The following is a 26,052-nucleotide window of genomic DNA, read 5'->3' as shown; positions in this document are numbered from 1 at the left end:
ACCTCTGGCTCGGAGCCCACTGTCCCGGTGCCGGGGCTATCGATGGTTTCTTTGGATCAGTCAGTCCCTTTTCATCAGAGCAGGTGTTCCTTCGAAGCCATGAGGAGAGTTATGTCTACTAAGACATCTTCGACTTCAGGTCCAGCTACCTCCTCCCCAAAAGCGCCTGTGTCTGCTTCTGCTTCACAGATCCTTGCCAAGCGTAGAGACCCAGAGCCTCAGGAAGTCCCATTGGGTGGTCCCTGCTCTTCCGAGGCCTCACCAGAAGCCTCCACTGATGAGGTTCCCAGGAATAGAATCTGTAAGAGGAAGCATTTAGACCCCCCCCCCCAGTAGTCTCTCACATCCGATACAGACTTGGATGAATCAGAAGAGTCTCCACAGTCCCCCTCTGAGGGTATCTCATTTGCTCAGATATTAGATATCCTTAGGCAGAGGGGTCACTGGCAGTCCACGAAACCCTACTGAAGACGAGTCAGTTCTCCTGAAGGCTTACGGGTCTCGGCCTCCACCTCTTGGGTGTCTCTACCCTTCGATGAGCTTATGCAGCTGGTCTCACGAAGGGTATGGGAGTCTCTGGACACCATGGAGCCTGTCCCCAGGAGCCCTAATAAATTTATTTCTGCCCCCAGGACAAATTCTTTCTTACTAAGGGAGTGCCAGTTGATGCCATGGTGGTGGCGGCAGCCACCAAAAAGGAAATTTTGGGAACTTCCTCCTCTATTCAGCCTCCTAACAGAGATTCTAGCATCATGGATAGATATGGAAACCAGACGTATAGTTCAGAGACTTTTGCACTGCGTTCTCTCAACTATTTAGCCCATTTTACTAGACTGCAAAGAGATCTCCTAAAAGAGCTTGGAGATGCTCTTCAGGGTACAGTAGCTGCAGGAGCTTCAGATAAAGTTGCCTCCCAGCTTGCTTCCCTCAGTTCCATAGTAAACTCGTCCATGTGCCTCATTTCATATGCAGCTGATGGAGAGATCAGGGCAGCGGGTACAGGAATTGCTCTTAGGAGACACACTACACACTGGATGTGCTTGTGTTCCTTCGTGGAGCCCTTTAACTCATCCTTTGTCAATACTCCTTTTGATGGCTCGTCCCTTTTCGGGCCCAAAGTTAAGGAAACTTTGACCAGGTGTGAGCAGGAAGGAAAGACTGTTGTCTGCCATCGGAGTCCCTTTTTCCACCCCTACCAGACCATACCCCAAGGGTCAAAGGGTAGGAAAGATGTGGTTCCGTAAAGCAAAGAAACAAAATCCTTGGACAGTTTCTCAAACTCGAACAAAATCTTTTATTGAAAACCACAAAGTTACGCGCTTTCGTCAGCCTGGTCAGCTGACTTCATCAGAAAGATATGGTTCCGTAAAGCTCAAGGAGCCTTTCAGGACACACGTGGTGAAACCCCCCCTACAGGGGCAGAGGAGGGGGCAATAATGGAAGACACCACCCTCGCGACAGAGGGGGTCTGTAAAACCAGGGCGACAGAGATCAGTTCTTTGGGAAGCCCTACCAGCGCTCCTGAAAGGGGACCCGACTCTCCTACTGTGGAAGCAGTCGGGGGTCGCTTATATTTGTATCCAGACTCCTGGCTCAAATTAACAAATGACAAATGGGTACAAAGTATCATTTCCAGAGGATATTTCATTCCTTTTGCCACACCCCCTCCACTGACAAGAAAAATCCTGGATGTTCCACCCAGTTAAAGGGGACAGGCAACAATAGAGGTCCAATCGTTGCTAACAAAAAGTCATCCAACCAGTCTCAGCAGACCAGATAGGATCCAGAACTTACTCAAGATTCTTTTTAGTTCCAAAAAAAAGACAGGAGACTGGAGACCTATTTTGGACCTCAGCAGACTAAGCAGATCTGTTGAGAAAGAGATGTTCCGGATGGTCACGCTTCAGTCGATACTTCCCTTTTTACGGAAAGACAATTGGATTTGCTCGATAGATCTTCAGGATGCGTACTACCACATAAAAATGGCCAGACCATCCAGGGATCATCTGCACTTCCGGCTGAGAGACAGTCATTACCGGTTTTGAGCCCTGCCCTTTGGTCTCACTACAGGCCCCAGAGTGTTCACCAAATGTATAGCAGTGGTCACGGCTCACCTGAGACGTCTAGGATTCCAGGTGTTTCCGTACCTAGATGATTGGCTCCTCACCCGCCACCACCCGGCATCAACTCATACAAGCCAGGGACACCACTCTTTCACTCTGCAGTCATCTGGGCATCACAATAAACACAGGAAAATCTGCCTTATCACCATCGCAACATACCGTTTTTATTGTAGCAGAGTTGGACACCACCACCACCACTTTGAGACTTCCAGCAAAGAGAGTCCTTGTACTCCGTCAGCAGGTCTACAATATCATATCCAAAAACAAGGCTCCAGCATTAGAAGTACTAAAATTGTTAGGCATGATGGCAGCCGCAGTATTAGCCATACTGTTGGGTCGCATGCACATACGGATTATGCAATGGCTGTTGTTCACTCAGTGGTCTTACCAAGAGCTCCCAGTGTCTCATCTTATAATGATCACAAACACATGCAAAAAGGATCTTCAGTGGTGGTTGATCTCTTCATGTCACGATAGGTCGTCCTTTTGTTCTACCCCCACCAGCGGCCACAGTGACCACGGATGCGTCCCTGATAGGGTGGGGGGGCCATTTTCAGGGAAAAACAGCCCAAGGCACATGGACCGATCAGGAGACACATTTGCATCAGTGTCCTAGAGGTGAGAGCAGTACTTTTAGCATTGCAGTACTTCAGGGCTCTCTTCCTCTGGGTACAATTGCGATTCAGACAGAACATGTCAGTGGTCTGGTACTTGAACAAACAAGGAGGAACCAGGACCTATCCCCCTTTGTCGCCAGGCCCTAAGAGTATGGCAATGGGCTACATCATCCAGTTCTTTCTGTTAGCAATGCACATCCCAGGGAAATCCACCGTGATAGCAGACAAGCTGAGCAGAGCAATTTTGTTGCCTCACGAGTGGTCCCTCAAAAAAGAAATAGCGGACAGGATATTCCGCAGGGTGGGCCAGCCTTGCTGCGACCTTTTCGCCAACCACATGAACACGAAATGCGGAAGCTACTTTGCCCTGATTCCCCCTCCGGGAGAAGTCCCAAGGAACGCACTCATAAATGATTGACCCTCCGGGTGTCCTCTATGCATTCCCACCAATTCCATTGATACCCAAAGTACTACAGAAAGCAAAAGCCCTGGGAAGGATCATCATTCTGATAGCCCCTCATTGGCTTCATCAGATTTGGTTCCCCTTCCTTCAACTTCATCAGTTGGAGGACCCCTGGATTCTGGACCCAGTTCCAGTCTTCTGATGCACTCGGGGGAACTTCAACCCTCTCTTCAATCCCTGAAGCTAACAGCTTGGCTGCTCCAATTCCTGTCATAGCCAGGTTCCATAACTTTTCTAATGAGATGCAACAAATTCTAATATCCTCTCATAAACCTTCTATGAGGAATGTGTACCTAAACAACATTGATCCCTACCTAGCCCCTATGGCCTCTCTAGTAGAGTTCTTGACCATGATTTTCAACAAAGAAGCTGCAGCAGCAACAGTTCGGGTTCAACTTGCTGCTATCTCTAATTTTCACTTTAGATTTGAAGAATTGAACATAATGTCACACAAACTATCCAAAGCCTTTCTCAAAGGGACTTTTCATCTCAGACCACCTGTGAAATCCCCGTATACCCCATGGAATCTAAATTTTATGTTTTCTCGCATTATTCTCCCTCCATTCGAACCAGCTTCCTCATGTGATTTGAAGTATTTGTCATGGAAGACCATCTTTTTAGTAGCTATCACTTCTGCTCGCGGAGTGTCAGAGCTTCAAGCCTTGTCCAGTAAGCCTCCTTATTTGATTTTTCATGCTGACAGTCTCTCACTATGAACTAATCACTCCTTTTTGCCTAAAGTTTGTACTAAAGCTAACCTTCACCAAATTATTGATTTGCCAGTATTCTTCCCCAATCACTCCAACAACTTAGAATATATGCTGCACAGCTCAGATTTTACTTGGATAGAACAAAGAGTTTAGGAAATCAGAACAGCTTTTCATTTCCTTTTCAGATTCCAGAAAAGGTATGCCATTGGCAAAAACAACTCTTAAGTGGTTATCCGATTGTATCACATCTGTTTATTCAGCTGCTAATATGCACTTGCAGCACAAAATTAAGGCTGATTCTACCAGAGCAGTCTCCACATCCTCTACTTTTTCTGATAGACTTTCTATAGACAACATTTGTGCAGCAGCCACTTGGTCAAGACCTCATACCTTTATCACTCATTACAAAGTTGACAGGGCCTCCAGGGACAGGGCCTCCTTTGGGTCTACTGTCCTGAAAAACATACTCCCGTGAGCCACCGAGATAGATGATGTTTGGGACGCTACCTATCTGTAAGAATGAACGGCGAGATAGAACAACTTCACATAAAGAAGTTATGTACTTACCATAATGTTCTGTGTGAGTTGTTCATCTCTCCTTCATTCTTATTTCCACTCTTCTACCCCCGCCAGGGTTTTTTGAAGACCAAGATGCTAGATTCTTCCTGGTTGCTCGACCCTTGTGTAGCGTTCTCTTATAGAGTGATAGAATGACATATATGGTATTATACGCAGCAAACAAGATCTGAGATAACTCTAGGTGCATCATGGGATAGGGACTTGGCCTCGAGCTGTCTGAAGACCTCAAGCTTTGTAGTAGGCTGACTCGGAGCCGAGGATCAGCTCCGAACCCATCTTTAAGAATGAAGGCGAGATGAACAACTCACATAGAACGTTATGGTAAGTACATAACTTCTTTTTGTAGCTTTAATAGTGTGATTGAATATCTTTCTTCAAATTAAACCTAGACAGCTTGATATGTGCATTCAGATTTATGTCAGAACAAACAGTCCTCTCCCACCTTGAGAAAGGTTGTAAAGTCTGAAGAGTGTAATAGTTTATTCTACTTTTTGTATTTCAGAAACATTTGATTTTCTCTGTTGGTTGAGCTGTAGTGGTGTTTGTTGATGACATCTCGACCTGACACCAGTCATAACAGTTGTGAATACAGTTATCTTTAAGGGTGATCAAGACATTTGGCTGTTTGATGATAGAACTTTTGACAAAAAAATCATTGCAACTTTTGAATTGATTGGTATGCTGGCACAATCTTTAAAAGAATGACATTGGAATTTCTTGGATGGATAAAACACTCCCTCTTTCTGTGGGATTTACTGTCTTGGAAGTACTGTGATCTAGATTTTTTAAAGCAGTCAATAGAAATGTTTTTTTCTATGAGCGGAATGCCTTCCAAGCCATGCAGATATTATCTGATACATACAGCATGCTTTTATGTAACTTTACACTGCACACTAATGTACAGACCAGTGATACTAAAGTTGTTCAAGTGCTAATGTTTAGCCATGATATAGAATTAGTTGTTAAATCATAAGTGCCCATGACATAAGATTGTTAGTCATAAGTGTAACTGTACTATTACACATCTGCCATATTTGTGTGTGTTTTATTTTAGGGCCTGATGATTGCTGGAGGGAAAGTTATTGGATACTGTTATTAGGGTGGAGATTAGGAATAGGCAGGAAGGTTAAAAAAAATCGGCCACTAGAAATTTGTTTGCAGTTTTTTTGGGGTGGGAGTGGATATTTAAGATGGAGTATTGCTGCTAATTGAAATTTATGCCATTGTCTCTCTCACTATTATTCCCATGTGTAAGAGCCAGCACCCTCATTTGCATAAGTGTAACATTAACTGTTATGAAGGTGTTAAAGGTTTGTTGCATTGCATGCTCTAAGATTACAGTGCACACGGAATGTTATAGATCAAAAATACTTGTCCAATACTGATGTAACATCCTCCCTCAGTAATGGCACAAACTGAGATATGGAACCATAAACTAGCACACTGATCTGAATTTAATTTGCTTCCTCGTTCTCTTCTTTGTCAAAGGTAAAAGTAACTGTCAAGAGCATTTTGGAAAAGTGCCAGGAGTTTTCCATATACTTTTTTTTAGTTTGCCATTACATTTTAAGTAGTCTTTTGCATTGTAATACATTATCTTAGTTAACTTTGTATTCACTTGTGTGTTTTGTTTGTCCGTGTGTGCATTTAGATTTTAATGAAAGAAAAAAAAAAAAAAAAAGGAATTACTAACTTGGTTTTTAAATGCATTGATTTTCTACTACAGATAAGGTGCTTTATATGACAGTAGCTGTTGATCTTGTCATCACTGAGGTGCAAGAACCTGTTCGATTTCTTTTGGAGACTAGAGTTCGTGTTTGTTCTCCTAATGAGCGACTGTTTTGGCCTTTCAGTAAACGGACTTACACAGAAGTCTTCTACTTAAAACTGAAACCGGTAATTCATATATATATATATATATATATATGTATATATATATATATATTTTTTTTTTAATTTTCCAGATTCTTTGTGTTAAAAAGTAATTACTTTGAAACGGTGACATCCTTTGCTGAAGCAATATAGCACTTGCAGCAGTCTTTTAGAAGTGTGTGATGGTATGTAATACATCTGTTCATTTTCTGAACTTTCTATCCAATCTCTGACATTAGTGATTGAAACTTTAAAAAACATCTAGTTTGCTAGTAACTTTGTTGGAGCTATAAAGTATCTTATTTCAAGTGCAGGGGATAGCAGATCATGAATTTGTAATTGGTAATAAGCTTAAAGCTAATACTGCTAAGAGTATGAGTATGTCATCTAATACTGTAAATTGTTTGTCATGAATATTTTAATACAATACACAAAACTACTAGGCAGCAGCAGGAATCTACTGTAGTCTCCCCTCTACCCAGTGTATGCCTACATTCTACTTTGAAAAACTATAGCTTTCCATGTTAGCCAGTAAGGGTACCTGAAGACAAAAGAAAATTAGACTGTTTTATCCTTGGAGGAAGATTTTTGCATTGGTCAAAATTAGTCCATAGGACACCTGTAGTCAGACCATCTGACTTTATACTGAAGACATCACATTTGCAGAGACATTTAATTGTATGGGAGTGTCTTGTAACTGGCCCTCAGGGGATGTCCTAAAAAGGTACATTAAAAAGTGTCAGTTTCCTAGAGTCAAGTAGGCAATCTCTTCTTTGTTCCAGGCATTTCAAGATGTGATGAAAGCCAGTATTGAGCACTGGATCAACTGTCCATCTCTACACAAAAGAGCAGACAAGCCCTTTAGAACACTTTGAGAAGGACGAGGTCTGTGCAATAATTATATGATGGACCCTTGGCACCATATATCCGGCACATCACAATGTAGAAAGTATATACATTGTCTACTTTACCATTTGATAGAAAATCAAGATTAATGGACATGTATAGCAAAAAGTGTGTAGATACAATAACTTTGCCATAAGGACATTTAACATGGTACATATCGTTAGCAAATTATACATAAAAGCTGGACAAAATATCACATTCTGATAATGGAGACAAACTAGAGAAACTCACTGCTTTGAGTAATAAATTTGGGGTCCACACCTTTGAATGCCCATTTGTTGAAGTAGTCCTGAAATAGGTCAGCCATGTCATGAGTTTTAAGATAAGACATGCTTAGCTCAAGATTGAAGATCCTTTTGCAGAATTGAAATACAAATTTTAGATGACCCAATCCCTTGGGATTTGCTGATATTCTTCATAAAGGTCACTAATACAATAGCCTTAGGTTAGATGGATTATATCCTGCTAAGGATACAACAGCTGGCCAGCTTCCACATGCCCAAAACCATTAGTTAGCTCAAGCGGAGTTGAATAAAATGTGGTTTGGGTGTCAAGCCCTTCAGAGCTTTCTTGCCTTTGAAGAACACTCCTTTCCTCGCTGGCTTTCAGGGATTGACATTCAACTGACTGTTTTGATTGCTAATAATTTCTCAGCGGGGAAAAATCCACTTTTTATGACTGATATTTTACTGAGAAATAATTTTAAAGCTAGGAAAGTGTTTTTATTGACTGTCACATGACTTTTAAACAGGAGTGTTACTTTTTTACTTTTCTCACAAACATTTTTTTCCAATTTAAGTTAAAACAACTTTTTTCTGAAGTAATTTTTTTATTTTAGATTTTATTTTAGATGGCTCGGATAAGTGTTTAATTTGCTTTTTTTTAACTTTTTTTTTTGAGAGGGGAAAGTTGCCTTTTTACTACTTAACCATACTGCTGCCAGGCTTCCCCAGGAATCGGGCATTTTCTCAGCTTAACCATGGAACAGTCTACTGGTTCCTCTGTTCTTCCTTCTTAAAATGACAGAAAGATGAAAATAAACAACCTTTGCCACTGTTAGACTGAAGTTTTTCACTTAAAAGTAGTTAGCGTAAGGCAGAGTAAATAGTAGAAGAGGGCTGAAAATATAGTCAGATTCGTGTTTTCATTGATGCTTCCAGTTTAAAAAAAAAAAAAAGTTCTATAGAAGGGAAAAGATAATCTTGCTGACTAAGTATGAGATGTGCAGAAATAACAGTTCTCAAGGGGAAGCTACAGAATGTTCCTTTCTCAAGGGAAATATGTGTTTACTTGTAATGGAATGCTAAATAAAGAATAGACCAGTACTGTCAGGCACCTGCAAGACAAGGTCTTGGAAATCAAGGTTGAGGTGGTGGATATGGCTCCCAGAGGAAAGTTACTAGACTGAAGTAATATGTATGTTTAGGGCAGAGAAGTGAGTTGAAGTCTGGTACAAGACTTGTTCAAATATTGTTATTGAACTACTTTTGTGCTTTCAGTTATTTGATGAGTTATGCTGCTGTATATCAATTGAATATGTTGCTTTCACATTTATATCTGCAGATATTATATTAAATGTTACTCACTACAGTAAACTGTTATTAAGCAATCCGTGGCAACATAACTCTGATTTCTTACAGCCACTACAGCAGGCTGCTGAAGTACCTCAAGCTGCAGATTGGGTAAGTCTGCTGTGGCCATTACTGTTTTTTTCAGACTGTTTGTCTTCTTCATTGGCTCCCTCTAGTGTAGTCTTTACAGCCACCATGGACCTAAGATTGGGTAAGACCTCTGTGGCTGTGTTACAGTGCCCTTGGCGAACAAGGGCTAGAGACTTTTGTCAGTCTTGGGAGAAGGGGCATAAAACTCTTCTCTGCCTAGACAGACTGCTTTACTTGTCCCTGGGAAGTTTTCTTTTTTTCTGGCAGAAGTAAGTCTACTAAAGAGACTTGTATCAAAAAGAAACAAAAACTGAAGACCTTTATCTTCTCATTTCTCAGTCACCTTGGACAAGAGTGCTCTGTTGAGCTCAGGCTTTTGTATGTTATATTTCTTTTGTTTTTGGTAAGAGCAAATGGGATTATTATTATTTTTTTAAAGTGTTTCATAAATTTGAATAACAAAGTGAATGTGAAGGGACAGTTTCTGTTTTGTCTCTCCAGATTTCTGATTTGGACTCTGAGGGAGAGTATGGCTTTTTGATAGTCTCTTGGAAGGATTTTCTTTTCTGAAACAATTTCCAGAGTGAATCAATTATTTCACTGGAAACTTAATGACACTCCATAATCACTTAAATACTATGATTTATTTTGACTGGAATTTCTTGAACCTACTCCATTTTGTGTCACAGCCTGTAATTTGCTTTGCAGTTAGCCTGATGCCTCTAAGAAAGCAGAATTACTGTACATAGTTCCTCAATCTTGAGTTTTTATATATTCATCCCATGTCAGAATCAGCAGTTATTACTGCTTTTAAACACCTGGTTCATACCAATCCTTCTCATTCTGACAAGGATGGGAAGGCATTTGATAGATTTTAGGATACATGCATTCTTAGGAAAGACTTTTTTAGAATACTCAGCTGCCAAGTTTATATGTTTAAGTTTATGCTTGCCTCTTGAGAATATGAGTAATGTTATGGCATCTGCTTCCTCTGCAGAAGTCTTGTTTGACTTCTCACATTGTTTTTCTGCGGCGTTTCCTAAAAATCTCAATTCAGAGAGTGTTTCTTCCACAAGAAAAAGTAGATCTGTGCCTAGAACTGTTCCTGAGTTTAATTGCTTTTGTTTCTTGAGTGGTTACCCCCTTTTTAATATGTGCTTATGATTTTGCTGCTGCCAGTGGAACTGTCATGAGGAAGTTTGGTTTGTTTCTTACTCAAAACCTTCCAGAGTATGTTAAAACTGAAATTTTAAATTTTCCTTTAGACAGAGTTGAATTTTGGGTCATCTTCTGCAGAGGTCTTTGAAAAATGAGAAAGGTAAGCTGCTGATTTAAGGAATTTCACAGATTTTTCGGCCTTCCTTCTCCAAGTTTGCAAAGAGGTTTAATGCTACCCCTACAACTTTTTTTCAAAAAGCAAAATAGACACCGCAAGCTGCTGGTAAGCAAACATTAAAAAAATGACAAAGAGGTTCCAAGAAGAAAGGATGGAACCCCAAGAACAAAGGACTGTTCATTATGCCTTGATGGCTATCGGCAAGACTCAACTTTACCCTCACAAATTCTTCATTCTTCCAGAAATTCTGAACCTCCATTTCTTTCTTTGGCAATGTATTGTTTCAGGCAGATGAGTTTTGAAAATAATCCACCGAGGTTATAGACTGCAGTGGGGAGTCTCTCCCTCCTTTTCAAGGAATTCCCCTGTTGTCTGCCAGACCAAGCTCTGCTTTACCCTCCTCCTCACAGAAGTGTTTTCCTTGGGTGTCTCCTAGATACCTCAATTCAAAGAGTGTTTCTTCCACAGGAAAAAGTAGATCTGTATCTAGATCTGTTCCTGAGTTTTTCCATTCAGACTGTGGTCTCAGCAAGGGAATTTCTCAGGATCTTGGATCACATGGCTTCTGTGAGTCTCATGAGACCTCTAGAAAGAGTCCGCAAGGAAAACTCCAGTCGTATGGAATATCTGTATAGTCACAACATCAGTGATCCCTAACATTCATGATTCCAGTTTTTGGGTTTTGAAAATGGAGATTTACTGGTAAAGAGACAAACTCTACTGTATTCCAAGAACCCCATTTCCCTTTCGATTCCATCACAGTCCATTGCAACAGATGCCTTGGACTTTGTGTAAGAAAGTGTCTGTCGGAACAAAAATACAGTCTGCAGATCAGAAAAGACACACAAATGTCAGTGAAATGTTGAGACTTATTGCTTTCAATTCTCAATCATCTATGGTCCCTATTACCATTACATGTGTTTACAGACCGCACCACAGTGATGTGGTACATAAACTGTGGGGGTGGGGGAACCAGGTCTTACCTCTGTGCAACAAGCCATGGTAGCCTGGGATGTAGTTTTTCAGCAAATTCTCACTTTGTAGGACTGATTTGGTTAAAATTACTTATACCTTTGCTACCCTGGCCGTAAGGGCCATCAGCTGTCTGTTTACTGTTCTTAAGTATAAGGAAACCAATCTAGATTAGCTGAAACAGAAGTCAGGAGGATCCAGGATAAGGGCCTTAAGGAGGAAGTGCTGAGGCTGTGCAGCCTTAATCTCCAGGTGACTAGGCTCTCGTAATGTGGCTATAATGCTCTGGAAGCATGTGACTGTGCAGCTGCTACATGGTCTGTGATTAGGATGCATGCCGGCAAAGGGGCAGCCCCTCCCAGATCATGTAAATGCAGAGTACCTGAGTGACCCTTAAGAAAAGGAACTCATTGTTGGACTTTCTGCTAAGAAGCTGGTCAAAAACTGGAGGAATACGAGAGAACTGTGTGTGTGGTGAGTGATTTTCTCCAGTCCCACACAGATATGGTAGAAGTTACCCTAGCAAAATCTGGATCTTTCCTTCCAACAGTTAAAAGGTTAAACACAAAAAGGAAAGAAGGGCAAGTTTACCAAGAAGTGGCAAACCATTTCAAGAGGAATATGTGGGGGGGGGGTGCTAAGTCCCAGGCCCCCAGCATAGAGCATTAATGACTTAGAGCATGTCCCTTCCCGCCACTCCCCCACTTGAAGGAGTAGGAAGAAGACTGCCCTTGTTCATAAAGAAAAGAGTTTACCCAAGGCATATGAGCTCTAGAGGTAATAATACTTGGTTACTGTGTTACAAAAATTCCAAAGTGTATGGTCATTTCCCAGTACCCAAAAAGCAGCAATGTCTACTGTGGATAGAGATGCAAATTTTTTTTTCACAAGAGTCCCTGGAACCAGTACTAGAAATAGTGGCAGGGAATGGATTTTCTCTAGACTGTATCACTTGTCTACACTGAACTTGGGGAGGGGGGGGGTGGATTCTGTTCTTCCCTCTGCACCGGAACAAGATTGCCAGTCTCTACATCATTACTGACAGGGGTACCATATCAACATAATTTTAGTTGCAAACATTATACATCACTTGTAATCTGTCTGGTCACAGTCAAACGTTACACAGGTCATTCAAATGCTGCCTTCTTTTAAACCTTTCCTCCTGTATGTGTATTGTTCCCACAGTTCCATGTTTTTCTATGTAATTTGCTCCTACCCCTTTCTAAAGATCCCATTTCCAGTTCATTTATCTCTGTTACTGTATTCACTACTTCTAGTATAGTTAATTTATAGACTTTGATTTCCATTTTCTACTAATTGCCTTTTTGGCAGCCACCATAATTAGACTCTACAAGGCCTTACTATGTCTAGGAAATTACAGTTCTGTGTCATAGCTCAAAAAAAAAATGTCCTTAGTTATTCTTGTTGGCTCACCCAGTATTTCAGATAGAGTAGCCTGCAGGGAATTTTTAAAGTCTGCCAACTCATTACACTCCCAGAAAATATATTCCCAATTACCTTTTTCTTCCCCATTGCACCTCCAACATGTAAAATCTACCTGAATGTAAATTCTTTGGAGTCCACTCGGTGTATAAAAATACCTACTTAAATCCTTCCAAGTAAAGATCCTAAATCTTTTAGACTTGGTTGAATTTTTGGGAGACATACTTACATCCTCTATTGTTTCTTTGTGATTTGCTTATTCCGTCTCTCTTCCCAATCATTTCTAACCTCCTCTGATTGATTCTTATAGTTGTCTTGCAGTATTTTATAATATCTATTTTAACAACAGCTTCAGCTGTAGATTCTACTAAAAACTCTTCCAGTGCTGGTCTTCAGCTTAGTATCCCCCTTTTTCTTTTTCTTTGCCTGTACTCTGATGTCATTCCTTGATAGGGAAGGCAGTCTAAAGCCTGCAGTCCAAATAAATTCTTTGGCCTCTTTACATTCCATTACCTTTCTCTTCACAAATTATTTGCTCCCAATGCCTTGGTTGTTTTTCCAGTTTTCTCCAATAAATTCCAGTCCCCTCTTGCTATTGTCTGTATCCCTAATTGCAGACTCTCTTATCTCCTTTAACATGTTGGCTTAGTTCTTGGAATACTTTATGAATATAGTGTTCTGTATGGTTGCTATTCTCCTTAAGGATCTGCATCCAAAATCCCAGTCTGTCTGTGTTTCTTGAGCTCCCCTGTCCATTTTGTCATCATTCCTTTCCACTTTGAATTATAATTTTTTTCTTGTGCTATGTATAGGAGCCGTAACTGTGTAGCTCTAAAATACCCCTTCAAACCGAGTAATCCCAAACTGCCTTGTTCATTTGGAAGAATCAGCTTATCCCACTTGACTTTTGCTGTCTTTCCCTCCCAGATAAAATCCTTCAGCTCTTTATTGCTATCCACAACTTCTCCTCTGGTTGATAAAAATATGCCTGAGCTGTGTATAAAACGTAAGGGACTAAAAACATTTCATCTGTTTTGTATCTTACTGTTCATATCCATAAAACAGAGCTTCCAGTTTCTCAGTTTTTGTATTATCCTTTGTTTAGTCTCTTCCCACTTATCCTTAGCTGCCACACCAGAATAATTTTTAATCCATACTCCTAAGTACTTTATTTTATGTCTCCATAGATATGAATATTGCTTGAACAAATTTATGCATGGGTACATAGTTTACAGCTATTGCCTTTGTTTTAGCTTCATTAATTTTGTATTCCAAAAAGACTTGCAACTGTCTCAAAAATGTTCCACAACACTTTACGGTCTCTTTCTTATTTTATTTAAAATGTCATCATCCAAAAGTAGAGCCAGCTTTTCTTGACTACCATACCACTTATATCCTTAAATTTCTGAGTTCCTTATTTTCTTTGCCAAATAATGCAAATAACAAAGGGGAAAGAGGACACCCCTGCCTGATTCCTCTGCTCAAGCATAAATTATCAGAGAGGAACCCACCCACTTAAATTTTCGCCTCCTGTCCCACGTATATCCTCCTAATAAGCCTTATAATTTTGCCAGGGGATGCAAATGCTTCCATTGCCCTTCTCATATCCCAGCTTACTCTGCCAAATGATTTCTCTGCATCAAGACCCACCAACAGCAGTGGTATTTTATTACATTCTGCTTCCTTCTGGATCATCATTGTTCTGTAAATGTTTACTTCCCTTCCACAAAAACACATTGATCCATATCTATTTGGACATCATCTTTGCCATTCTTTTAGTCACTGTAGACGTAAACACTTTATAATCATAGTTTAGGATTGAAATGGGCCAGATGAAGTTGAAATTGATGGGTATTTACCCTCTTTTAGGTATTACAACCACCACCACTTTCTTCCCTGAAGTTGGTGCTTCTCCTCCTCTTAAAATACTGTTAAACAATACCTTCCAGATCTTTGTTTTTTCCTCCTAGCTTCCAAACTTCCACAGGAATACCATCTATTCCTGGGGACTTTCCTGTAGAATCAAAACTTTCAGTTAAATGTACATGTTCCTGTGAAATACAAGTTGTGTCTAACTTAGCCATTTTTTTGTGTCTTGGAGAATAATATGTAAATTCACTCTGAACTCCTACTACTGAAGTAATATCTTCTATGCCAAATATATTCATAAATTTCTTCAAAAATCTACCCTTCTTTGTTATACTTTCCCTTCAGGGCCCCACCAGATAATTATTCACTGCTTCTAGTCCCCACCTATAAGTAGTATTTCCCTGGTGAAAGCCGATTATTTCTCCCAGAATTTTCTTAAGGTCCATTATAGCAGTTTTAGGTGGGATATAAATACATGCCAGTGTAATCCTCCTCCCTCGTCAGTAGCCCCCTTAGTGCTACAAATCTACAATTATTATCTTCTTTATCCTCTTCTATCACTATTGGAGCTCATCTTATAATTAATATAAGTACTGTTCCTTTGTCCCAGATATTCCGCTGACTAACCTTCCTGAAAACCCTTCTTTATCAAATTCATATGCTCAGTTCTTTCCAAATGTGTCTTCTGGAGACATGCTAGTCACTGTTCCCACAAGAGGAGAAAATATACTAGATCTCATTATCACAAACATGGGGACAAAATGCTCCACACCGGAAGTATATCCCTCATTGGTGAGATCTGATCATAAACTAATCTCACTGGAAATCCACATCCCGCCCCCACCCCAAACAAAAAAGACCACAGTGAAAAACTTCTCTAAAGCAAACTTCACACTACTCAAGACTGGTGTGGTATCCTTCAAGGCCCCTGAGCCAGTGGAAACCACAACCCAAGCTGCGGAAGCCCTTACAAATGCCTTCTATGAACACCTCCAGGACTGCATGGATCAGGCAATCCCAAATAAAACCAAGACTCTTTCCACAAAGGGCAAACGTCCAGTCTGGTGGACCCCAGCCATTAACAAACTTTACAATAAGAGGTGAAAGCTATTACATGATAGAACAAAATCCATAAAAGGGAAGTCACCCCTGATCATTATTAGTAAAAAAATAGGAGCACTCATAAAATCAACTAAGGCCAATTTTGAGAAAAAAATTGCCATGGATTCAAAGGAACAATCATAAGGCCTTTTTCAGCTATGTTAGGAACATGCTCAGAAGTAGTCCAAAATGATACAAAAATCACTGAACCCACAGACATTGCCAACATACTGGCAGACAGGTTCAGTGCAAACTTCACCCCCCTCTCCCCCCCTAAAGGAGAGATAACTATCCCAGCGGAGTGTAGCCTCCCAGACATCTCAAATGCGCAGGTGAAAGCTGCTCTCTCTAAAGCTAAAAACACAGCATCAGTGGGACCGGATGGTGTCCCCGGGTATGCTACACGAGCTAAATGAGGAATTAAACCCGCACATAAGGCAGCTGTTTAATCTCAGCCTTACCACAGGATACATGCCCAAGGAGAGGTGTACGGCAACTGTGGTCCCACTCCACAAAGGCGGTGCCTCTACGGACCCTGGTAATTACCACCCCATAAGCTTAACAAATCTAGTCTGCAAAGCTATGGAGAGGATCATAATGGAGCTCATAAACAAAGATATAGGGGACTTGCAGACATTGGACCCGACCCAGTTTGGCTTCGTCAAGGGCAGATCATGCCTTTTGAACTTGATCGACTTCTTCAAAACAGTCTCCAAGGCCATTGATGAGGGAAAGGCAGTCCATACAGCCTACCTTGACCTTGCAAAGGCTTTCGACACAATACCCCACTTGGGTATTGTAGAAAAACTTACCAGCTTAAATGTAAACCCATATGTCACAAGATGGGTTGCAAACTGGCTTAAGGACAGAACCCACAGGGTTAGAGTTGCTGGCGCTATGTCAGAATCCAAGCCGGTCACAAGTGGTGTCCCACAGGGCTCGGTCCTTGGCCCTTATTGTTCGGCATCTACTTCTCAGAAGTACAGGCCAACATGGGAGGACTTTGGCTGACAAAGTTTGCAGACGACTGCAAACTGGACGCCATAGTGGAAAGTGCATCGGACATGGATATCATTCAGAAGGGAATCACGGAAACAGATAGCTGGTGCCAGAGCCTTGGCCTGAAGTTAAATGCCAAAAAATGTATAATCATACCCTTCGGGAAAAACAAGGTAACCCCAAGCTACCATATAGGTGGCAATCCACTAAGCACAGAAGAGGTTATCAGGGACCTGGGGACCCAGGTTGACAGTGGCCTTTCTTTTGACACTCACGTTGCTAAAGTGGTTAGAAAGACCTTCTACATTGCCCACCTGATCATGAAGGGATTCACATCCAGATCTAGTGAGGTCATTGTTCCCCTGTACTCTTCACTTATCAGACCAATGATCGAGTACAATGCCCCATTTGGGATGTATCTCACCCGACATCTGCAGCAATTGGAGAGACCCCAAAAGTTCCTCACCAAAAGGATAAAGGGACTCCAAAATATGTCATATGCTGCCAGATTGAAGAAACTCCAGTTCTATTCAGTCGCATACAGTCTGCTCAGAGGTGACATGTGCCTGACATACAAGGCCATGTCCAACCCGGAATTAATGGACATGCTCCACCTCAAAAAATCCAAATCCACCAAAACCACTAGAGCAAGCGACTTAAACCTTAGCACGGATATAAATAGGACGTGCTGGAGGGATAGATTTATCACTCAGAGACTCCCTATGCTGTGGAATAAAATCCCGGTCCATGTGAGGCAGAGCACCTCGCTTACTCTGTTTAAGAGAAATCTTGACCTGTGGATGGGAGATCGTAGGTTTACCCCGGTTATCATCTCTGTGTCACTGCTGGACAGAGGCACAACAAACTAATGGGCACAGTATTTTTTCATATAAGGGGTGGCGTAAGCCACAAAACTTTGGGCTAGGCTTATAAATGCCTTAGGGCAGATAGCCTAGTATAAACCTATGGAGCATAGCTGTTTACACTTTACATTTTTAAATATAGTTCACTACTCGTTCTTTTTTGTGTACATCTCCAAATATTAACGTTTTACCCTCCTGATAGGAATGATCATCCCAGACTGATAGCCACACAGAGGCTTGGATTAACTTTAAAAGAAGGCTATTAATGCCAAGATGCATGGTACAGCCTGTGCTTCTAAGTTCTTTCTGGTTTTGCCTTATCTTTATTACTGTCCCAGATTGGGAAAACACTTGAATGCCTTCAGAAAACATGATAATCTAGTCATTGAAAGAAAAAAGTATTTCTGCTTTTATTGCTGTTTATCAGATTGTCTCCAGGAAACATGAGAATCCAGATATACAGCTACGTCTACAAGCAGTCATTTATTTGCTAGGGGTAACATTATTGTGTTCAGTGTTCTTTATTTATTTGCTTTCTTTTAAAACTTTTTACTAGATCAAGACAAGGGCCTTAATCCAGTCATCCCCTATGCAAGAGTGAGAAAAAGCACCTCAGATTTTCTTGTTTTATGCTCTTTTGACAAGACTCTTTTTTTTACATTGCAGTGGCTACATTTTTTAAAACTGAACAAGGAGTTAAAAAAAAAAAAAAACAGGGGTGCCTGTTTAATATCCTCATTACACTAGAAAAGAACTGTGAAAGCTTTACTTTATAGCATGCAGATTATACCATGCATTAAAAAATACTGCTAAGAACAAACTTTTGTTTTACTTATTGGTAAACTCCTTCCTTCTGCTTTCTTTCCCCTACAGGTACTTCCAAACATTAATTACATGAAGTAAGATGTATGCTTTAGAGTTCCCTGAAGTTTAACAAAGCTAAAAAAAAATTCAAAATTTCCAGTTTTTTTTTCTTGTGTTTCACAAATATAATTAATGTTTTGTAATCCCACGTTTATTTATCCATTTCCAAGTTGCTGGTTTTATTCCTGTTAATCTCCATCTCCCAAATCCAGTCTCTGCTTCATTTCAATATACTCCTGGTTCTTCTAGTACTTTTTTTCTCTCTCTCATGCATTTGTCATTGAAACATTGGAAAAAGTTTCACTGGCACAGTCTCTGTGGGCTTTATTACCAGAAGAACAAGAGGCAGGATCTCCTTCTGTTTCATAGTTCACTTTTCTTTGGACAAACTTTTGTATTTCTTCCTTAGCATGTTCTGGATTAAAAAATGATTTTGTCCCTCCAGGAAAGAATATTCTGAAAATAGCGGTGTACAGTAGCTTGAACCCTCACACCTGCTTCTCAACATTCCCTGAGTAGTGGAATAAATTTACTCTTGTTCTGCCTGGTGTAGAGTGAGTAATCATTTTTCACGCACTTCTGTTTTCCACTTTTAGTACTTTGTCCTTCTGCCGCATTTTTTGTCAAAATCAGTTCCTTCTGCTGGTAGGATTGTATCTTTGCTTTTAAAGGTCTGTGTTGCTTTCTCATGGCCATGTTTGGAGCATGCATACAATGTGTCTTTTCAGTTAATAATGTATGCTGTAGAATACGAGTCTAGTTGCTTGTTTGTGCTTTCATAAAATTAATAGTCTGTTACTTCCAGCTTCTGTGATACAGCAGAAAATCTCAGGTTTTTCCCCGTGTGCTCTGTGCTCTAATTCCATTATTTTTGAAAGATCTCTTCTTGAGCAGTGTCATAGCCTTTATTTCATTTTGGCATATGGTTTTTGCAGTTTTTATCACCTCATCTGAATATCTGTTTAAAGAGTCTTCCATTTTTTCCAGCATTTTGTTAAGTGAGTTGATATACTCCTTCAGTGTTTCATTTATTTTAATCATCGCCGAGTACATTAAACTTATTTTTTCTTCTAGAATACTGGAAGTCATGTTATGCACAAAAGCTGGAGCTTGCACTGCCTTTTACTGAACATTTGCAGAATTATTCCCAGTCAGTGTTTTTTTTTTTTCCCTTACCTTTTGTGATTGATTTTCTTTCAGGTTCTCTGAATTGCACTTTTGCTGCCATCCAGGCAGTGCACTTACTAGGTAGTTACTGAAATTTACCCAAAAATGAGTTTACTGGCTCTCTCTTCTTAGTTTGTTTTCACACTGGGATACCTGACATTAAGCTGGTATTCACTGTGCAGCCATCTTGGACACATCATAGCCTCTAGTATCTTGATGGTTCCCCTTATCAGAGTCCACATGAGGAAGCTCAAGTGGTACTTAAGGAAACACACTGGTATAAACATCTTCAGTCCCTTCATTTATTTCCATTCCTCCATGCATAAAGAAAGGTACTGTGGTGTGTGGAAAACATAAAGCTCAACAAGGAGGTCCCCTTCCCCTTGATCCCCAGGTGCTAACTACAGGTGTGTCGCTCACTGCCTGGGAAGCTCACTCAGGATTATGAAGGTCCTGGGTGTTTGGGGGAAAAAGGGTTGCCAAGTATGTAAATATAAAATATATATTCGTATGGGCCATGAGAGCATTCAGGAACAGTTGGTACCCAGGCCTCCTGATAATTTAGGCACACAGTAATGTGGCACAGTAAGCAAGGGAGCACTTACCCTTACTGTGCAGTCTAGCTAGGCAGGTAATGGAACTGAAACAGGAATTGGGCTTCTCAATATTTTCTAGAGCAGGAAAGGAACCTAACAGATGCCCTAAGCAGGTCTTTTCTGGATGCAAGCAGTTGGATGTTTTAAAAGAGAAGCGTTTTTGGATCTGGTCCATAAAAGGGATGTGCCAGAAGTAGACCTTTTTGCTTTGCCACAGAACAAGTACAGAAGTGGGCCTGGAAAATGGGCATAGTCTTCCCATTGACTGGTCTATTTCTTATGCCTTCTTTTCCCTATTCCTCCTCTTCAAGGGGGGGGCTATATTATAAAATCGAATGTTTAGCTTGTCGAACAGCTAAACGTCGACAGCTAAACATCGAAACCTTAAAATCATGAACTGCCAATACTGCAAATTTTTTCTTGGGGAAAAAATTTGCTTGGCTATCAAACTTACACAAATCTTAAACTCTAATTAATTGAGGGGCTGCCCCCTCACCCCCCCAACTAAATATACCAAGTCCGAGAGCTCTCTACATTTGGGAATAGGGCAACTTCCTGATAACGGCAAGCAAATGTTTTCCCTGAGCAAAAATTCGCAGAAGTGGGTGTTCGTGGTTTTACGCTTTCACTCTTTAGCTGTCAGCATTTAGGTGCTCGACAAGCTAAGTGTTCACTCACGTAATATAGACCCCTTCGAGGTGTATCGGGGAGGATGAGCCCAAGGTGATTTTATTAGCTGTTTACTTGCCCAGACAGCACGATTCTCTCTCTTGCTGACCATGACAAGAGAAAAATAACAGATCCTGCAAAAATAGAAGGGCCTTCTGACTCATGATAAAGGCTGTGTCGTACACCCCAACCTGAAAACATTGATGCTGGTTACATGGATGATCTAGTGCACAGTCTCCTACACATTTTGAATGAAGCCAGGATTCCTAACACCAGAAAAATCCTACGTAGCAAAGTAGAAATGTTTTTTTCAGTGGTGCCAAATCAGATGGCAACAGATGCACCAAGCTCGTGTCAATGATCAACAGGTAGCTCTCTGACAGCTTTAAAAAATAAGGTTTATATTGTGCTTCTGTTGAAGTACATGTTTCTAAAATGTTTGCTTGTTGACCTCTTAACCTTTCAGCTTTCTCCCAAATACCCATGAAGCTATTCCTAAAAGGATTGCTGGATTTGAGGCCATCTAGAAAAGAGTGGACTCCTACCTGGGACCATAAGTTTTTTATTGGAAAAACATAAACTATGACAGTTAGAGCTAGCAGCCTCTGCCAGCATCAAAATGCTTACATGGGAAACGGTACTAACTTATTCTCTGCACCAGCTCTAGTTTTATGACCAGAGAGGCCACTGAATTGATTAACCAAAAAACAAAATCCATAGCCTTTACCACCATAAGGAAATTACCCTCAATTCCATACCAGTCCTTAATTTGCTTCTGTCATTTCTACCACACACAGACTATATAACCACTCAAGTCTTTAGACCGTGCTGAAACTCTTGCATGATTATTCACCTACTCTCTTCAAAACCCTATTTAGCCATTGCCAAAAATGTTTTATTACCTAAATTACAATTTGGTTTCACATTCCTCATTCTCCACTCTGCGTATAGTACTCATTTGATTCAAATGGCAGAAAACAGAATCTGCAGATTTACCCTTCTGGTGTACTCCATTACTGTAAGTTACTAGAGAATCCTAATTGGCTGTGACTAATAGGGCTACTTAACTACTTATCTAATTTTCAGTGTCCAGAAACTAGGCTAATAACCCCCTCTGAAATTCAAGGTACCATTTCAAGTTATACCAGTAAATCCTGTGCTCTTGGAAAATTTATGCCCAAAAAGTAGTGATAAAAAGCAGGTTTAACAAGTTTTTGTTCTCAAGAAGTTCTTGAATATGAAATCCATAAAGAGGCAATTGTAAACCTAAAAGTAAGATAAAAGAACATACAGTTAAAACAGCTATACCCTGTGGTAAGTGTTCCATGTTGTCAGTATATAGATAGTACAGCTGAATTCAGACATCCTGATCAAGGGAAACTCGATTTAATGTGTTTGCTACATGTAATTTGGAACGCAGAGTTCACTTCGCGTACTGTGTACAGTGCTTGAAATTTTATATAGGAAAAGTTGACAGATCTTTAAAGGAAAGGATGAAAGAGCATATATGTCATATTATAGGTTCATAGGTGTGTACTAGGCTAATGGCCCTGGGGCCTTTACAAGCCTAGCCCATAGAAGTACCCTGGCATTGTGCCGCCTGTCGTTAGTTTCCAGTGCCTCTGTCAAGTAGAGCCACGGAGTAATCCTCGGGGTGAGCTTTCTATTACCTATCCACTCATCAAGACTTCGCTTGAAGAGGGCTAGTGAGGTGCTCTGCTTGACATGTATGGGAAGTCTATTCCAGAGCATAGGTAGTCTCTGGGTTTTTAAACTTGTTCCTCCAGCATGTTCTGTTGATTGTGGTAATGAGGTTGAGGTCTCCGGAGTGTGTGGTGTGAAGGGATTGGGATTTCTTTAGATGTAGCATTTCTAATAGAGCTGGGTCAGGTATGGCTTTATTTATGGCTAAATAAAAAAAAAAAAAGTCAAGCAGACATCGCCTCTTAGTAGACGATATGAGACAGAGAATAGCTGGAGTTTTTTTTAGTCTGTCCATGTAGGATGTGGGTTAAGGCCTAGGATCCTCTTCGTGAGGTACTTTTGTGGCCTCTCCAACTGTTGCAGGTGTCTAGTGAGGTACATGCCAAATGGGGCATTATACTCCATGATTGGTCTAATGAGGTAGAGCTCTTTCTTTCTGGATGCAAAACCCTTGGTAATGTGATGTGCCACATAGAAGAACTTTCTGACCACAGTGGCAATGTGGTGGTTGAAGGAGAGGTTGCTGTCAACTTGTGCCCCCAGATCTCTTATAACACCTTCAGTGTTCAGTGGGCTACCATTGATGTGGTAATTAGTGGGTACTTAGTTTTTCCCAAAGGGGATAACTATGCATTTTTGGAATTAGGCTTAAGGCCATGGTTTCGATACCAGTCATTGGTCTCAGTGAGGCCTTTCTGTAGGATGTTTGCATCACTTGGGGAGCTAATAATGGCTCCCAGCTTGCAGTTGTATGTGAATTTGGTCAGCCAGAGTCCCTCCATGTTGGCCTGAACTTCTGAGAAGTAGATGACAAACAGGAGAGGACCTGGGACCAATCCCTGTGGGACTCCACATGTGTTGGTCAGCAGTCTGGCTTGGAGTCCGTTAATTTCACACTGTGGGTTCTGTCTGTGAGCCACTATGCAAACCCACCTAACGATGTAGGGGTTGATGCCTAGTTTGCTGAGTGTATCAATAATTCCTGAGTGAGGAATGTTATCAAAGGCTTTGGCCAGATCGAGGTAGACTGTAAGAACTGCCTTACCTTCATACACTGCTCTGGTGACTGACTCAAAGAAGTCAACCAGGTTGAGCAGGCATGATCTCCCTTTCACAAAACCAAATTACGTGGGATCTAGAGTTTGGAGATTCCCTATATCCTTGTTCAGTAGGTCCATGATGATGTGCTCCATAGCCTTACATATCAGACTCATCAGGCTAATGGGGTGATAATTTCCAGGGTCTGTAGTCGCTCCTCCTTTATGGAGAGGGTTGACTGTAGCAGTGCGCCATTCGGTAGGGACAAAGCCTGAGGTGAGGCTGTGAGTGAACAGAGCACACAGATGTGGTGCCACTTCACTTTGTAATTCATGTAGAACACAGTCAGGGATATTGGTAGAAATAAAGCTAGTGCATTGACTAAACATGTTATGGCCACTACCATGGAGCATAGTTTTAGGTTTATGGCCATCGGTAGGATTTATGAAAACATCAGAGGTAGTGATGTGAGAAATGCCACAGAACAGATAGAAAGTAAATGGAATATCAGGTTGAGAGGGGACTATGGTCATGGATTGAATTGTTAAGCTGAAATTAAAATCTAGACCATTGAGTAGACACTGATAGATTTCTGGTAACTAGCTCAATGTTTAAGCTTCTTAAGGCTAGATGTATGTGTCCTCTGGTGTGTTTAGATGCTTCCTACCCAGACTAATGCTTGGGCACTTTACGGTTGAATTAACAAATAAGCATATATGTTTTCCCATATGTTTATACGGACATTTTCCTTATACATATGTTTTATTGTTGTTTCATATACGTGTTTTTTATTTAGATTTTTCTACGTATATATTTGTCTGTATATATGTATGTATATATACATACATATATATATATATATATATATATATATATATATATATATATATATACACACACACACAAACACACACGTGTGTGTTTTTATATATACTGTTCAAAGAATTGTTTAAATGAGTGAATACTTGTTTAAGGATGGTTAGGTATATATATGAGGTTACGTGACTAATCTGTAGTTTTGTATAAAACCCACTGGGTCTCTGAATTGAATGTTGTATTCTGATGAAGCAGCTCAGTCTGCGAAAGCGCTCAATACTTTTTAAGTAAATTTGGATTTTGTACTCAAGTTTAGCCATCAGTGTGTCTTTAGTTGTTTTGGACTGTTAACTGTGTATGTTATAAAGGAAGCTCCAAAAGATGTATGTACCAACAATGTCCTGACATAAGGAGTATGACATCTGCTGAGCTGATGTGGATTGTGCGATTTCTGGTCTTTAGGCCAGCTTCTGGCTCCTGCCAGCAGGAAGTTCCAAGAGCCAGTAGTGCAACAGTGCATATTCTTGAACATCTACATTGATGGTTGAGTAAACAGAACTGAACTGTACTTTAAATCTTTCTGCACCTTTGTTTTCTACTGAGAAAGTCTTCCATTCCTTGAGATTTGAATGTCAGAAACTCCAGGCTTATTTGTATCCCGTTTGAACCTGAGGGTTCAATGCCTGTGCGATTCATGCCTTGGATACTTTTCTTCGTATTCATATACTTTTTGCATGATCTGTGTGCTTTAGCCCTTTATTTGGAATTTTTCATCTGTTCATTAGAACACATTTCGCCATTGAAATTGCTTTGCTTAGAAGTGTAATGAAACAAGCTAAGTGGTCATGTCCACCATTGTTTTGCAGTGTTAAGGATGTCATCTGTAAATAATTGCTAGCATTATGACACTCTGGCTTATTGTCTCAGAGAGCAAGTAGAATTTGAAAAGCACCTGTTAACTGGCTTGATTGTTGTTGGTTTGAAAGTGTATTCAGTGACTGTTTCGCTTTCATGGGGGTTGTAGTAAAAGAAGCAGTACCATTGGTGTCTTCAAGGTTTTATAGTGTCCAAAGTTCTGAATAGGCATGGAAATGTATAAATGCTTATAGAAATATGATCCAGATGCATCTTTGACCTCCATATTGATTTCATAGGTTCATAGGTTGGTACTAGGCTATCGGCCCTAGGGCCTATACAAGCCTAGCCATAACAATTCCCTGGATATTTCTTCCCGCAATATTTACTTCCCTGGACCCCTGTCTAGCAGGGCGACTGACTTGATCAAAAATGATCAGATGCAAAAATCAGTTTTAAAATCTTCCTGAGGGAGGACAGTATAACGCTGGGAACTGCCACATCTGCTAAGGTAGTAAGAGTGCGTTTTGGTGTGGTGTACAGTCTGATTTGCAGCAATTTATATGGCAGGTCAGCTAATGACATACTGGGAGACCTTGAGTAAAAGAGTAAAACTAGTTCTCTCAAACAACTGTTGCCTAACCCCAGCCACTATTTTTCAGAAAATGTCTTCAAGCAAAAGTTTTTTCATATGAAAAAAACTCTTTCACAGAAAACCTACAAGAGGAAGGCTACAGCCAATTTTCCATCATCATGTAAACCAAAATACTAGCAAAGTTTGCATTGACCACTGCCTGGATCCCTTTAGTTCTACTACCCATCCATATCT

General features: G+C 40.6%; 1 protein-coding gene across 2 annotated transcripts in view; it reads left to right on the top strand.

Moving 5' to 3' along the window:
- Positions 1 to 26,052, top strand: part of RABGAP1 (RAB GTPase activating protein 1) — a 4,144,188-nt gene that overhangs the window by 1,327,090 nt on the left and 2,791,046 nt on the right. For both annotated transcript variants that reach the window (XM_044058459.1, XM_044058460.1), the window contains one exon: positions 6,219 to 6,388. In XM_044058459.1, coding sequence (XP_043914394.1) covers positions 6,219 to 6,388 — 170 coding nt within the window. The remainder of the gene's footprint in view (positions 1 to 6,218; positions 6,389 to 26,052) is intronic.

The sequence above is a fragment of the Protopterus annectens genome, chromosome 16.part0 (genome assembly GCF_019279795.1).
Source record: "Protopterus annectens isolate FY-2018-M chromosome 16.part0, PAN1.0, whole genome shotgun sequence".
Taxonomy (NCBI): Eukaryota; Metazoa; Chordata; order Ceratodontiformes; family Protopteridae; genus Protopterus; species Protopterus annectens.
The sequence above is the reverse complement of the archived record's forward strand: the minus strand, read 5'-3'. Positions and strand labels throughout refer to the sequence as shown.